Source organism: Delphinapterus leucas, chromosome 4 (assembly GCF_059928025.1).
Source record: "Delphinapterus leucas isolate spDelLeu-1000000601 "Yukka" chromosome 4, BTC_Dleu_Yukka2, whole genome shotgun sequence".
Classification (NCBI taxonomy): domain Eukaryota; kingdom Metazoa; phylum Chordata; class Mammalia; order Artiodactyla; family Monodontidae; genus Delphinapterus; species Delphinapterus leucas.
In genome coordinates, this window is record NC_143132.1 from 141078179 (window position 1) to 141091601 (window position 13423).

Genomic DNA, 13423 nt, shown 5'->3' on the forward strand with positions numbered 1-13423 from the left:
AACGAGGAAGAAAGAACAGGATTTGGACTCAGGTACAGAGACACTCATTCACATACATCCACACACCCCCCCCCCAAGATAAAAGCAATTGCAAAAGACCCACTCTGATACAATAGCTGAGCCGTTAGGGGCCATTGTTCGACAGATCTCAGGGAGTATTGAGGCCACACAATGTTTCAAAAAATATATTTTCTTTCATTTATGGGAGCACAGCTAAAGATCTCCAAGTTTTGCAAAAATACCCCAGGGGACTATAAGATGGAACAGAGCTCTGATCATCCATACCTAATTATTCACGATTGGTGTTATCAGATATCAAGCAAACAGCAGTTCAAATGGGTCTCTCAGGGTCATAGGTCCCTAGCCACAAAACGGGAGAAACCCAGCCAATGTCCGTCCCATCAGAGATGAAGCTGAATAAATGACCAAGGCTAGTTCAAAAAAGGGAAAAATCCCAACCAATGCTCCACCACAGGCAAAACCAACACAATAGAGAAGGATACCCTGAAAAGAAGTAGAGATGGTCTAGTAAAGATGTACTTGTAGGGCTTCCCTGGGGGCGCAGTGGTTGAGAGTCCGCCTGCCGATGCAGGGGACACGGGTTCGTGCCCCGGTCCGGGAAGATCCCACATGCTGCGGAGTGGCTAGGTCCCTGAGCCATGGTCACTGAGCCTGCGTGTCCGGAGCCTGTGCTCTGCAACGGGAGAGGCCACAACAGTGAGAGGCCCCGTGTTCCGCAAAAAAAAAGATGTAGTTGTAATGTTTAAAAAAAAAAAAAAAAGTCCTGATGGAATTTTGAAATGTTTTTTAATTTTATATATATCAACATTCTTTGAATAAATACTTTCTAAATTAAAAAAAAAAAAAAAAAGGGGATACCCTGGTGTCGTCACACACGAGCCCAGCCTGCGCAAGCTGGAGCGACTTACACCCAAGCGACACTGAATGTGGACCACAGCTCCGGATGTTTCTCGGTTCCGAACAGCCTTGTGCCGAGGGGTGGCCAGCACCTGTCAGGGATAGGCTCTCTGAGATCCGCAGAGCGAAGTGTACTCTGGCAGCTGCTGGGCCTCAGGGAAGGGGCTGCCTCTGGCTGGGGTCGACCTGTCACATGCACAGACTCTTGGCTGGCTCACCAAAATTGCTAGCAAACGCGTTTGTGTGCCCGACGCACAGTGAGGCCAAACAATACCAAAACGTTGGAGTTTGGAGCAGAGAAAGGTTTATTGTAGGGTCACGCAAGGAGAAGGGTGGCTTGTGCCCCCAAAACCCTGAACTCCCCGAAAGGTTTCAGCAAAGCATCTTTAAAGGCCAAGTGAGGGAAGGGGGTCACAGGGTATGTGATCAGCTCATGCACAATTCTCTGATTGGCTGATGGAGAGGTAACAGGGTGGTGTCACAGGGGTTAACATTATCAGTGCTTAGGCTCCAGGGGGCCTGGGGGCTATGTGCTCAGGGTCATCAAGTAGTTAACATCTTCCGTTTGGTGGGGGGTTTTCACATCTGTGAAACAACTCAGCACATGTGCACCAGATGCTGTTACCTGGGTGCTTCAGGGAGGAGCTAAAGCTGAGGAGATGGGGGAAGGGCCTGTCCCGGGAAGGCCCCATAGGGTCCCGCTCGGTTACATTAGTGAAGGCAAAGTCTGCTCTGCTCCTGAGCAGACACCCAGGTGAGCCCTCCTGGATTGGGGACTTCGGCTCCAGAACAGCCCGGAAGTCCTCGTGGGCCCCAGACATGCTGAGGTCCGACCACTCATAATTTGCATTCCGATTTGCATGAAAACAAAAAATATTTGACACTTTTGTGCCTCTTTCAGACTCCCAAAGTGGTGTGAGTGTCCGCTTCTTTCTCTTGCCTCCACTGTGTGTATCGGGAAGAAAGGTGTCCGCTGGCCCCGGGGACAGCAGGTGGCCGTCTTTGCTCTCGGCCGCGTGGCCACTGCACGGTGGTGGCCGAGGGCAGGAGAGTTTCTGTGGCCACTCACCTCAGAAGGAAGGCAACTGTTTTTCTCTGATATTTTGGCAAGAAAGCTTTGACAAAGTTAACTGAAATACAGAATCCCTGCTGTTTCAGCTCAGTAAGAGCTCTGAATTGTGATTGATTGTTAATTTTGGATTCAAAAACTGCACAACACTAACAGATGTGATTTGAAATATTTTTAATGTATTAACAACTAGGACATCTTTTTTGGTCAGACAGTAAGTTTGTTGATTGGCCAAGTGTTGACAATGGCGGGTCACTGGCTCTGGTGTTTTGCATCTGCCAATGGTCATTCCTTTCCTGGCTGCTCCAGTCTCTCTGCCCCAACCCCAGGTGAGTGGCGGGCAGATCACCCTGGACATTCATCAAGAGCCCTGGCTGCTTGATTCCACGTATGTAAACATAAAGTACCCAGAAAACGGAAAGGACTGAAAAGGCAGCACACTCTTGGAGTCTGGCGTTGGGAACCGGGAAAACAAACTTGTTTTTTTTGTTAAAATTCACGTATTTGGATTCAGTGCCGGTCAGAAGTTAATATGCCCTCTTGCGGAAGCGAAATATTTCTATTTCAGTGGAAGACCTATATTGTCAAACTGTAACCACAAGTCATGTCTCATCTCTCAATGTCTAACTAACTGCATGTTTTATCACAGGGACAAGCGGATCTCTTGAAGTACGCCAAGAACGAGACTGTGGAGAACCTGAAGCAGATCCACTATGCGGCTGTCTCCTGTGGACTCAATAAACCAGGCACAGAAAATACCGACGTCCAGAAGCCGCGCCGGAGCCTTGAAGTCATACCCGAAAAAGCAAACGATGAAACTGGAGAATGAGGGCACCTTCTAGAGATGATTACAGAATTTATAACTCTAGGACCAATTGTAGGCAGATGGGACATTTGCTTTGCACTCACTAATGAAAAATAATATTGGGGATTTTAAAGCACAACTGGAATAGCTAATTGCCGTCTATTAAAACTGTGAATGTATGTAGCAACCCTGCGTGTGGAGGCAAATAAACTCTTTAACAAGAAATTCTCTTCCTGGCCCAAATATGCTATATTTGTATACAAAGACATCATAACTCAGTTCCAGTGTGAACAACAGACTAGCCACTCTAGTTCCAGCGAGAAACAGACATTTTCCTAACTGAAAACAGTGTCTTAAGACGCAGATGGATTGTATGGTCTAATTAGTATTTACTGGGGAAATACCGAATCTACAAGTTTTACTTATGTATGATTGCTGGGGGTCTCTGGGTTCCAGATGTTTTTGGAGGCATGCCTGCTGAGCCATGGTTACAAAGGAGAATGTAAGTAGCCTTGAACTTGGGAGAGCCACTAGGTTCAAGGGACACTTGGACGGACGGACACTCCTGGCTGGAGACACCTGCTGGGTACACAATGTAAAGGCAACCAACCTGGAAGCAACACACTGTACATAGTTTTTCATTGTATTAAGTAGTGGTCACATTAAAAAGATATTTTATGATATTTCTCCAATAACAGTACGTGAATTTAATGAAAGTTTAACTTTTTAAAAATTTCCAGGTCAAGATATTCTACTCTTAAGAAGAGTGGCCAGTTACTTGGTGAACAGCTTTGTCAAAAATGAGTTGCTTGTCTGGCTTGACATTTTGCTTTTAGTACATACAGCAGCCATGACTTTACATAGTGGCAGCTGTCTGTAAAACAACCGACACCGCTTCCCCCTTCTCAGCCTGTTGATTCCTGCCGTAGGGGAGTGAGCCTGGACATGGTGCAGACAGTAAGCCAGTGGCAGGTGAAGGGGCTGGAGCGGGTGCCATGCTCCAGTGGCCAGCTGAGTCTTTAATCCAAGACTTTATTGTCCCAATCAGTGAAACTTCATGCTATTTTAGAAAACCTGCTAGACACTGAAGCCTAATTACTGCTCCTCCCAAACCAAACTGCTCTCACATTTTGGAAGGGTAAAAGCTTTCTAAACCTTCGATAACCGCTTTTTCATTTGTCCATATTCTTCTCAGTGACTCAGGTAAGCCAGATAACTATGTGGAATCCCCAACTTGGCGCCTCATTATTTCCTCACAGGGAAGTGGTCAGGCTGATATATTGAATTTATTTATGCCCAGACCCTGAAATATCCTTTTACAAAACAATTCCTTTTTCCAGTTCTTGTCATTTGCCTGCTGATCGTGTGCTTAAATTAAGGTATACATCTCCACTGGTCTTCACTCAATGTCATTCCAGTCAGAAAATTAAACGTCTCTGTTACTTGAATAATAGTGTGGTTTCCTGCTCACACCAGCCAGCAACCAGCCAGCAGCTTAGGCTCTTAGCTCTGAAATTAACTCTAATCGGAAAAAAAAACAAAAACAAAAATATGTAGAAAATAGTAAAGAAAAGTAGATTTGTAGACTGAGAAATAAAATAATGTGTAATTTAGATTATGGCTAGCAATCCTTGAACTTAGCTGGCAAGTAAATCGCAATGTTCAGTGACAATCCAGAAATCATAAAAAATGACTTAAAATATTATAAAATTGAAAAAAATTGCTACATTTATAGTAATGGCAGATATTATCTAATATGTGACTTAAATGACTCTGAGACCAAGGCACCTGTCATTGGGTAGGGTTCATATAGGCTTTTAGAATCAGCAGACTTCAAAACCGAAGGGGTCTATGAGATCATTCCATCTGACGTGTCCTTTTCCAGATGCAGACGTTGCAGACAAAAGTAATAAACTGCGGTGCCCGAGGTCACAAAGTCTGTCGGGGGAGTGACCCAGCCCAGGGTTTGCTCCATGTTGCCATGCTAAGAAAGTCAGCCTTCTTTTGACCCCTCTCTTCAAAGGGATAAGCCAAGCAAAGGAAAAAAGCAGGCGCACTTGCTGGGGAGTTGTTCCCCAAGTCGCAGTGTTTCTCCTGCTTGTCTAGATCCCACTCCAGGGAGCACTGTCTCCTTCAAGACGATGACCCAAATCAGCAGAGCACACAGTCATGGCTTATTCGTGGCTAAGTGACCCTCTTTTCTGACTGTGAAAGATTCTAAAGGATGAATTACAATTGTTTAAGGAGGGGCAGTGATGGCCAGAGTTGATGTGGTCTGAGGTTTAGAGATGTATTCTTTAACAAATGAAAAAAACTGGAACCGGGTGGCAGGTAAATATGATTCCTAAGTTTAGACCCTGTAACTATCTGGGAGGTTTCTTCCAGCCCTGGGCGCCACTAGTTCTAGTCCATTTGGTTGCACCTGGCCTCTACTGTATGGCTTCCCAAGGGAGGAATGAAGTATGAAATAAATAGGTTGAGATACAGATTTCCAGAGAGAGTGTTTTCTTGATATCAGTTTTCCTATGCCTGATGCTCTGGGGGAGGGAAGATTTGAAACCCACTTCTTCCTTCTAGATACACCGGATGGAGTGGCCACACCTTCTTTGCTGGCGAGGAGAGGACAGAGCAGGTGATTCTAGCTGTGGTTTGGTCTTTTTGGACAGTGAGTGTGATGCTGGGGACCTCACTGGCGGGGCCGGGTGAGCTACAGGGAAAAGCTGTCTGCATTTTGGGGAAGGTCTGCGTGCTCAGCGGGCCCCCTGCTTCTCTCCGCGGGTTTAAAGGGCTGCACCAAGGCCACGTGCGCGCTGGGAAGAGGCTGGGTTTCAGAGGCGTCTCCACGGGGCTGCGAGGGTGGCCGGGCAGCGGTCAGAGGTCCAGGGGGCTCACGATGGTGAAGCCCGAGTCCTTGCTGTTGCCGCTGCTGTCGTCGTCGGGGCTGGGGCTGGAGCTGGGGCTGCCGGACGAGGCCGAGGCCGAGGCCGGGCCGGTCAGCGGGTCTGAGAACACCGGGGCGCGCCGCGCCGAGCTCCGGAGGGGCCGCGGGGCCTGAGCCTGGGCGACCGGGGCCGCCCTGGCGCTGCCCGCGTCGTCGTCTTTGGAGACGAGGATGAAGTCGTCCATGTCGCCTTTCTCCCTGCGCCCCGGCGGCGCTGCTGAAGGGGCCTGGGAAGGAGTCAGAGCACAGGGGGGGAGGGAAGAACCGGTGAGACGGTGAGATGCGGAGCAGGTTGGGGACCCACGGTCCCCCCGGAAAGACGCAGGGAGGCCCCTCTGGTGGGAGCTGTGGGCCTGGGGAGCGGAGCACACGGCCCGCGGCCCTGCCCTGCTCATCACCCTCCTCCTGGGGCGCCAGCTTTCCCATGTGAGGGGGCATGGGGTGAGGACAGCGTGTCCGTCCTCGCCCCCGCCCTCGGGTGTGGCCGCCACGCAGTGAGTGACGCGCCCAGATGGTTATGAGGCCACAGGCTGGCTCCCCAGTGTGCCCCCCACCCCCCATCTGCAGTGATGCTACTACCGCCTGCAAGGGGGCTGCAGGGGGAGCCCAATGTGTTCCATCTCCTCACATCTCACAGCCGGCTCATCCTGGCTGAGCACCGGGGGTCTCCCAGGACAATGCGGGGGGCTGGGAGCTTCTACAGACACAGAAACCCGGAATGGTCCTTTGCAAAAAGTATAGAGACGCAATGGCTTTACTCTACAATTATTTTCCTTTCTTTCTGAGTAATTATGTGTTTTGTTTTTAACAAAAACAGCTGACATCCAAGGACACTGGTCAAGGTTTTGGGTTAAGATCAGAGAAGCTCCTGCCAGCCCTGGGATGAAAGTAAAGCCACAGTCTGACCAGGGATGTTCCAGCCTGGCAGGAAGAGCCCTTGCCCACGGCCAACTAAGCCAATGCAGTGGCCACACCTGCTGCCTGCCCCGCCCGCCTACTCTCCCCGAGGGGTGGGGGGAATTGGGGCAGGGCCTGAGGTCTAAGGAGGGGTACAGAGCCCCACGGGGACCTCTGGCTCCAGCATGGCCAAGACCACCTTTGGGCTATGGGAGAGAGTCAGCAACACTCCTCAGGGAATCTGGGTGTGACTGACAGGCCCCCTCTGAATTTCATGTTCTCCTGAGTGACATGCGGGCCAGTGGCTGAATAATGGCTCAGGTGTCTCCCCCTCTGTCAATTTGCCTACTTTTAAGAGATTTAATCGGAGAACAGGAACAGAATGGCATTAAAGATCCCAGTGCTGAGACACAGCAGGCCTCAAGTTGTAAAGCTGTTTATAGCCTGTCAACACAGCAATTCTTACAAAACGGAAGAGACATGCAGCACATGGCCCTGCGGTAGAAGGGGATGTGATCCCTAATGGCACTAGGGCAGTTTGGTGAGACAGATGGCCCTTTCTCATCCCATTACTGCCCTCTGTGAGGTGGTCAGGGCCAGGGGCCCTCAGGGGAGGGTGTCCCCCCACGTCCATGCCTGCGGGTGCACGTCAGGCCTTGGCTTTGGCCTCCCACCCCCAGACTGGAGATGCTTTGTTCATGTGACTGCTGTGCTGAGCTGTAAGCCGCGAGAACCTTGACCTCCCACCCCACTGAGGAGCTTATCTGAGGTTGACAACAGAGCAAGGACAGTCCTATTTTCAGAGCCGTGTCTCTACCGCAGAAATGCCAAGATAACCTCTCCGCCTTTAGCATACGGTGAGGACATGGGCAGGACTCGAAGAGGAGAAACACCTGTAACGTGTTTTAGCCTGTGACTAGAAGGAAAGATGGTTCCTACCATCACTAATTATCTGGCTTGTTTCTGGAAAAGCAGTGGAGTCAAGTTATAAATGGTGAGTGATGCCGCCCTCCCCCCAGTTTCCGGATAAAGCCATGACTGGCCCAGACAAGGCACGTTAGAACTGCCAGGGCTTCTGCAACCATCTTTTCCTCTTACCCCACTGCACCATTATCTTACGAACCAAGAACTGAAGCCCAGGTCAGAGGCCTGGAGACTTGGCCGACGTCACAAGCAGATGAAAACACCCCATTCTTCTGGATTCCCACCTAGAATTTTTTTCTAGACCCAAGTAAGCTTTCTCTCTGGATTTCCATAGCAATCTCAGCTACTACCTGGTGCCGTTTCTATCCTTTACAGAAACTTTGTAATTTCTCACGTCAGTCTTCTCTTTCTGCCAAACACAGGCGTGTGTCACATGATATAAAAAGTTTCTCAACATGTCAGTCCTGCCTACAGCTGGCCAGCACGGCCACCTTCCCCGCCCTGCCAGCCCACCACTCCTGTTGCTCAGATTGATTGAGGATCGCAGTGGAAGCAGGTGCTGTTCAACAGGAATGTTCCGCGCACGCTGATGAAATGTCCCCTCTCTGTGCTGTCCAGGCAGGCAGCCCTACTCACGTGAGGATACTGAGCGCTGGAGAGACACCTAGTGTGACTGAGGAGCTGAATTAACTTTGAATTCTCTTTGATCCTGATGAATTTAAATTGAATTTTAAGTAGACACCTGTGGCTAGTGGCTACTGCATTAGCCCCCCGCAGTTCTGGACCACAGATAAAAATATGGGACCAAAGACCAGGGAGGCAGGTGATACGGGCTGATGGACTGATGAATCAAGGGTCCTCCAAGTCCCTCCTTCTGCTGGGTGGATTTGAGTGAAGTTCATCCAAAACCTCCCAAAGATTCACAAAGGAGTGTGTGAAGGACAGATTGTGGAAGGGAGGGACTGCATGAGGCTCTTTTCACCCTGCAGAATACAATTTCCAGGACTTCCCTGGTGGCGCCATGGTTAAGAATCCGCCTGCCAGTGCAGGGGGACACGGGTTCCATCCCTGGTCCAGGAAGATCCCACATGCCGCGGAGCAACTAAGCCCGTGCGCCACAACTACTGAGCCTGCGCTCTAGAGCCCGCGAGCCACAACTACCGAAGCCCGCGCGCCTGGAGCCCGTGCTCCGCAACAAGAGAAGCCACTGCAATGAGAAGCCCGCGCACCACAACGAAGAGTAGCCCCCGCTCACCGCAACTAGAGAAAGCCCGCGTGCAGCAATGAAGACCCAACACAGCCAAAAATAAACTAATTTAAAAAGAGAAAAAACGAATACAATTTCCCCTCTGCTGTTGGCAGAGCTCGAGAGAAGATGTGTAATCAGAGGGAAAGAAGAGCCACATCTCTACCAGCTTCCCAGGGGGGAGTGGGGTGCGTGCACTGCCACGAAGGAAGAGCCTTTTTATGTTTCGTTTTGTGTGTGTGTGTGTTTTGGTTTTTTTTTTTGGTACGCGGGCCTCTCACTGCTGTGGCGTCTCCCGTTGCGGAGCACAGGCTCCGGACGCGCAGGCTTAGCGGCCATGGCTCACGGGCCCAGCTGCTCCGTGGCATGTGGTATCTTCCTGGACGGGGGCACGAACCCATGTCCCCTGCGTCGGCAGGCGGACTCTCAACCACTGCGCCACCAGGGAAGCCCAGAAGAGCCCTTTTAAGTCCCTGGTGGGGAGGGGCACTGGCAGGGGGACCGAGCCCTCTGCTCCAAGTTGGGGTGAGCCCAGTTCTCTGTGGAAACGAGGGCCTATCACACTGCACCGCCCTTCCCGGCTCACGGCCAGCTCATGTGGAGGCTGCACTGGGTCCACTGGGGCTGCGCTGGCAACTGGTAGGTTCTTACAAATCTGAAAACTGGGAAGGACGATTACAAAGTATACTCAAGAAGTTTTCAATTAGCAAATTTGTTAGTGTTCTTCAAAGCTCTTTTTCTGTGGTATTTTTAGATATTCAACTAAAAAAAATATCACGCTAAATTTTAAAATAAACTTGTCGAATAAAAATGGTCGGGGGGTGGGCCTAAGCGCAATAATATGTGAATAAATAACTAATTATTGAAAATTAAACATCTGGGCATGCAAGGGGAATCTGGAGGAACTAATCGAGGTAAGCTTGCAATGTTACTGTTGGATTCATGTGGCTTTAAAATGCAGACTCAAAATGCTCTCTGAAAATTCCCTTCTAAAGCTGGATGAAACGGACCACACAGGGTTCTCTTCTGGAAAAGTACTCTTAAAACTGAAAAAGTCCCATTCTAAGATGTCATTTTGCTTCTTTAAAGTCATAAAAAATATACAATTTACAAGCATCTGGATGCTAGTTTTTGAGAAAGTAACTTAGATGAGAGCTAATGGGAGATTTTCAAGGTGAAACTCTGCACACCATTTTAACAAGAATATTATTAGGAATGCTTACTCCCATCAGATCACACGCTGGGAGGCAGCGTGGTGGAGCTGGAAGCTGAATGAACTGGGACAGGGGTTCAGAAAACAATTCCTCACTGGTAAAACGAGCAGGTGTTTCTTCGATCCTTCCTAACTGGAAAATTCTGGGATTCTATGTTAGAACAAATTACACACCATGTTGACACCCAAGAGCGCAGGTCAGCAAACGACAGCTCGTGGGCCAAATCCAGCCTGTGGCCTGTTTTTGTGTGGCTCTCAAGCTGAGAATGGCTTATGTATACATATATATTTTTTTAATTTTTATTTTATATTGGGGTATAGTTGATTAGCAATGTTGTGTTAGTTTCAGGTGTACAGCAAAGTGATTCAGTTATACATATACATGTATCTATTCTTTTTCACATGCTTTTCCCATTTAGGTTATTACAGAATATTGAGCAGAGTCCCCTGTGCTATACAGGAGGTCCTTGTTGGTTATCTATTTTATATATAGTAGTGTGTATATGTTAATCCCAAACTCCTAATTTATCCCTCTCCCCCAACCTTCTTCCCTCAGTAACCATAAGTTTGTTCTCCAAGTCTGTGACTCTGTTTCTGTTTTGTAAATTTTAAAGGGCTGTAAAAACAAGCAAGCTAGCATACCAAATACAAAAACAGATATGTGACAGAGACCACATGTGGCCTGAAAATCCTAAAATATTTACTCTCTGGCCCTTTACAGAAAAAAATTGCTGACCTATGTGGCTTAGAGGATGGACATTGAGAAGTCCTTCCCCATGAAGGCCAAAAACGTTCCAGGCCAGTGAAGTACACTCAAGACAGCATTAGGAAAGCATGGACAGTACTTCTTGTGCTAAAGGGGAATGGAGGCATCGGCTGAAGGCAACTGACCAATAACTGAGGCAGAGATCCGGCTTTCTAACAGCGCAAGGTGGGACGGGCAGGAGGCTCAGGCCGAAGCTGCTGCGTACAGGTGTGTAGGCTGTGCACTGCACAACTCCAGGAGATGCTAGTCTATTCTGAAGGGCACTGCCCAGGGCACTGGAGTACACAACTTGCACAGCTGGGTACATCACCCCTGGCTTAGGTCACTTGTATTTTACAGTTGAACTTCACACATGGTCACGTGAAGTAACTTTGGTGGGCTCGTATTATCCATAGTTTGAATGTGTGTGCATCCCCCCCACCTTCCTTCTCAGGCTGATGTGACAGTGTTCTCACGTGCCTGTACCTGCTTGGTGGCCCTGGGCAGGTGACCCTGGCCGCTGGAGCAGTAGTGGTCATCTGAGATGGTGATCTGCTCGTTCTCCTCGGCTTCCAGCTGGCTCTGGTTGAAACGCAGGGAACCTTTTAGAATGTCTTTGATCTGTTTTCAAAGAAGAAGAAAATCCATGAGAAAGATGAATGAGTTTGGTTTTAAATGTCAGCTAAACCTCGAATACATCTGAATCAGACTTGTCATTGACTGTTCTTTTATAGTGTGGATATGAATTTATGACCATCAGAAAGGACAGGAGAAAAAATCCAGCTCTATATCAAAACCGCTGACTTATGAATGACCAAGGAAGATGCCACAGCCTGAATGGCCAGGTTCTCACAGGCGCGGACGGGCTGTCATGCCCTTGGTGGTTATCCTAGAGCAGGAAGCACCGCGTGCCCTCACACCCGGCTCCATGGAACAGCCCTCAGCCTCTGAAGGGGCCCACCCACCCCAGTTGAGGGCTAATAACGCAGGCCGCGTCTCTTCACTGACATTTCTGTTCCATTCGGTCCTTCAAGGGTCGAGTCACTGTGGCCCTTGAGGGGCTGAGGCCTGTTATAGGAGGTGGTCGTTTATGTCTTGTGCTCCCAGGACATTCGTGATGAGTGACTGGACTTGAGCTGGACCACACACACCACAGCAGCTTCGATAAGGAGCAAACAGAACAGCTTTGCTAAGAGGAAGGGGCAGGGGTGGGAAATGAGAAACCAGTCTGGGCTGTAGGCTGGTCAGACGTAATTGCTGGGCAGAGCAGGGCCATGAGCAGGTAGAGTCAGGAGGGGTCTGTCTGGGAGGAGACACAGGGCCAGGGGGACACTTGCTCTGATGTCACGGTACCCGTGCCTTGGTGCCCTCCCCAACAGGCACTGCAAGGGTGGCCTGTGCGACACAAAGTCAGAGCAATGGACATACCTGCTTTAGTCCTGCCAGGGAAACCAGAATTTGATCTTCTTTTTCCAAATTTTCTTGTAGTATCACTTCTTGAATATTTACTGAAAACAGAAGAATGACATTTTGTAACTAGTGGCCTGGGTGTAACTTATCTGCTGTCACACCATCACTTCAGACAAGCTGGGGAAGGCTTTTGCCAAGTTTCACAGCAACTCTTCCCACCAAGGACGCTCTGCCCATCTAGAGATGGGGCAGTTGCTGGGCACAGCACGGGGGCACCGAGCCTGGTACACACAGCCTCCCCCAACATCCCACGGATGCGCTCTCACGGTGACAGACGTGTCTTACTCCTCCAGAGGGCTCAGGGCGCCCCTTGCTGACCTAAGACGTGGTGAACAGCGTGGAGCGTTCATCCAGCGTCTGGGAGGAGGTGTTTCCGCTGGGCTTCCTACACTTCTCAGAGTTCAATGCTGTTACCTCACCCCTCTCGCTAAATAAAGACCAGGTCCTCCCAGGTGACGTACATTAAAGACACCATCTTTAAAAAATGTAAACAGTACGGTATGTTGTCAATTCAACATAATGTTAAAAATAAAAGAACAAGCTCACCGAGTCAGCAACACTTAACCCAGGGTCTTCACAGGAACTGCTTCCCTATGCCCTGCAGGAGGCTTGGCCTCTGCTGGAGAGGCCTTAAGCCAGACCTGATCTGAGGACTCGCCGAGCTGAGCTGACCACCAAGGGCTTCAGCAAGCAGGGGACCTCAGCCTTCCCCACCGCATGCCTGAGGCATGCACACAGCCCTGCTGGGGACTGTGGCTTCCGAGGAGGGGATTCTCGGGGGAGTGCAGGAGTGGAAGCCCCCTCCCCAGCGCTTCGCAGGAGACTGTGTTCGGGGGTGGGGGGTGGGGGGGCGGGGAATTGAAACACATTTTTACAAAGATACCATCCGAGCACCACATTGAGAATCGCTGCAGTAAGCAGGCTCACCTTCCATTAACACCTGCTTCCTTATTTCCTGGCCCTTGACAATACCCTACTTACAAGGCCTCACAAGCCATGTTCTCAGTCATTCACTCCACCAAGCTGGCCCAGTCTCTGCGCGGGGCTCCTCTGCTCTGTGCCCGGCCCCCGGCGATCCGCGGCGGGAGAGGCGGGGCCAGCATCCTGCCTGCCCCGGGGCCTGGAGGCTCTGTCCCCAGAGCCCTGCCGACCCGCTCCCCTCAGGGGTCCACCCTCGGCTCCCCTGCGGCCTCAT

The 13423-nt window shown here is 50.0% G+C and overlaps 2 protein-coding genes across 13 annotated transcripts in view; one reads left to right on the top strand and one right to left on the bottom strand.

Annotated features, from left to right (window-relative positions):
- The window catches only part of PLCL2 (phospholipase C like 2), a 195898-nt gene extending 191556 nt beyond the window's left edge, over nucleotides 1-4342 (top strand). For both annotated transcript variants that reach the window (XM_022561786.3, XM_089911181.1), the window contains exon 6: nucleotides 2637-4342. In XM_022561786.3, the coding sequence (XP_022417494.2) occupies nucleotides 2637-2816 (180 nt within the window). In that variant the 3' untranslated portion in view covers nucleotides 2817-4342. The remainder of the gene's footprint in view (nucleotides 1-2636) is intronic.
- The window catches only part of TBC1D5 (TBC1 domain family member 5), a 536700-nt gene that overhangs the window by 7280 nt on the left and 515997 nt on the right, over nucleotides 1-13423 (bottom strand). For 3 of the 11 annotated variants that reach the window (XM_089911189.1, XM_089911188.1, XM_089911190.1), the window contains 3 exons: nucleotides 12187-12266; nucleotides 11245-11379; nucleotides 869-5960 (listed from right to left, as the gene is read on the bottom strand). In XM_089911189.1, coding sequence (XP_089767315.1) covers nucleotides 5664-5960; nucleotides 11245-11379; nucleotides 12187-12266 — 512 coding nt within the window. In that variant the 3' untranslated portion in view covers nucleotides 869-5663. Of the gene's footprint in view, nucleotides 1-866; nucleotides 5961-11244; nucleotides 11380-12186; nucleotides 12267-13423 lie in introns of those variants that run through there. The other 8 variants (XM_089911182.1, XM_089911184.1, XM_089911183.1 and 5 more) reach the window with 5 other exon arrangements.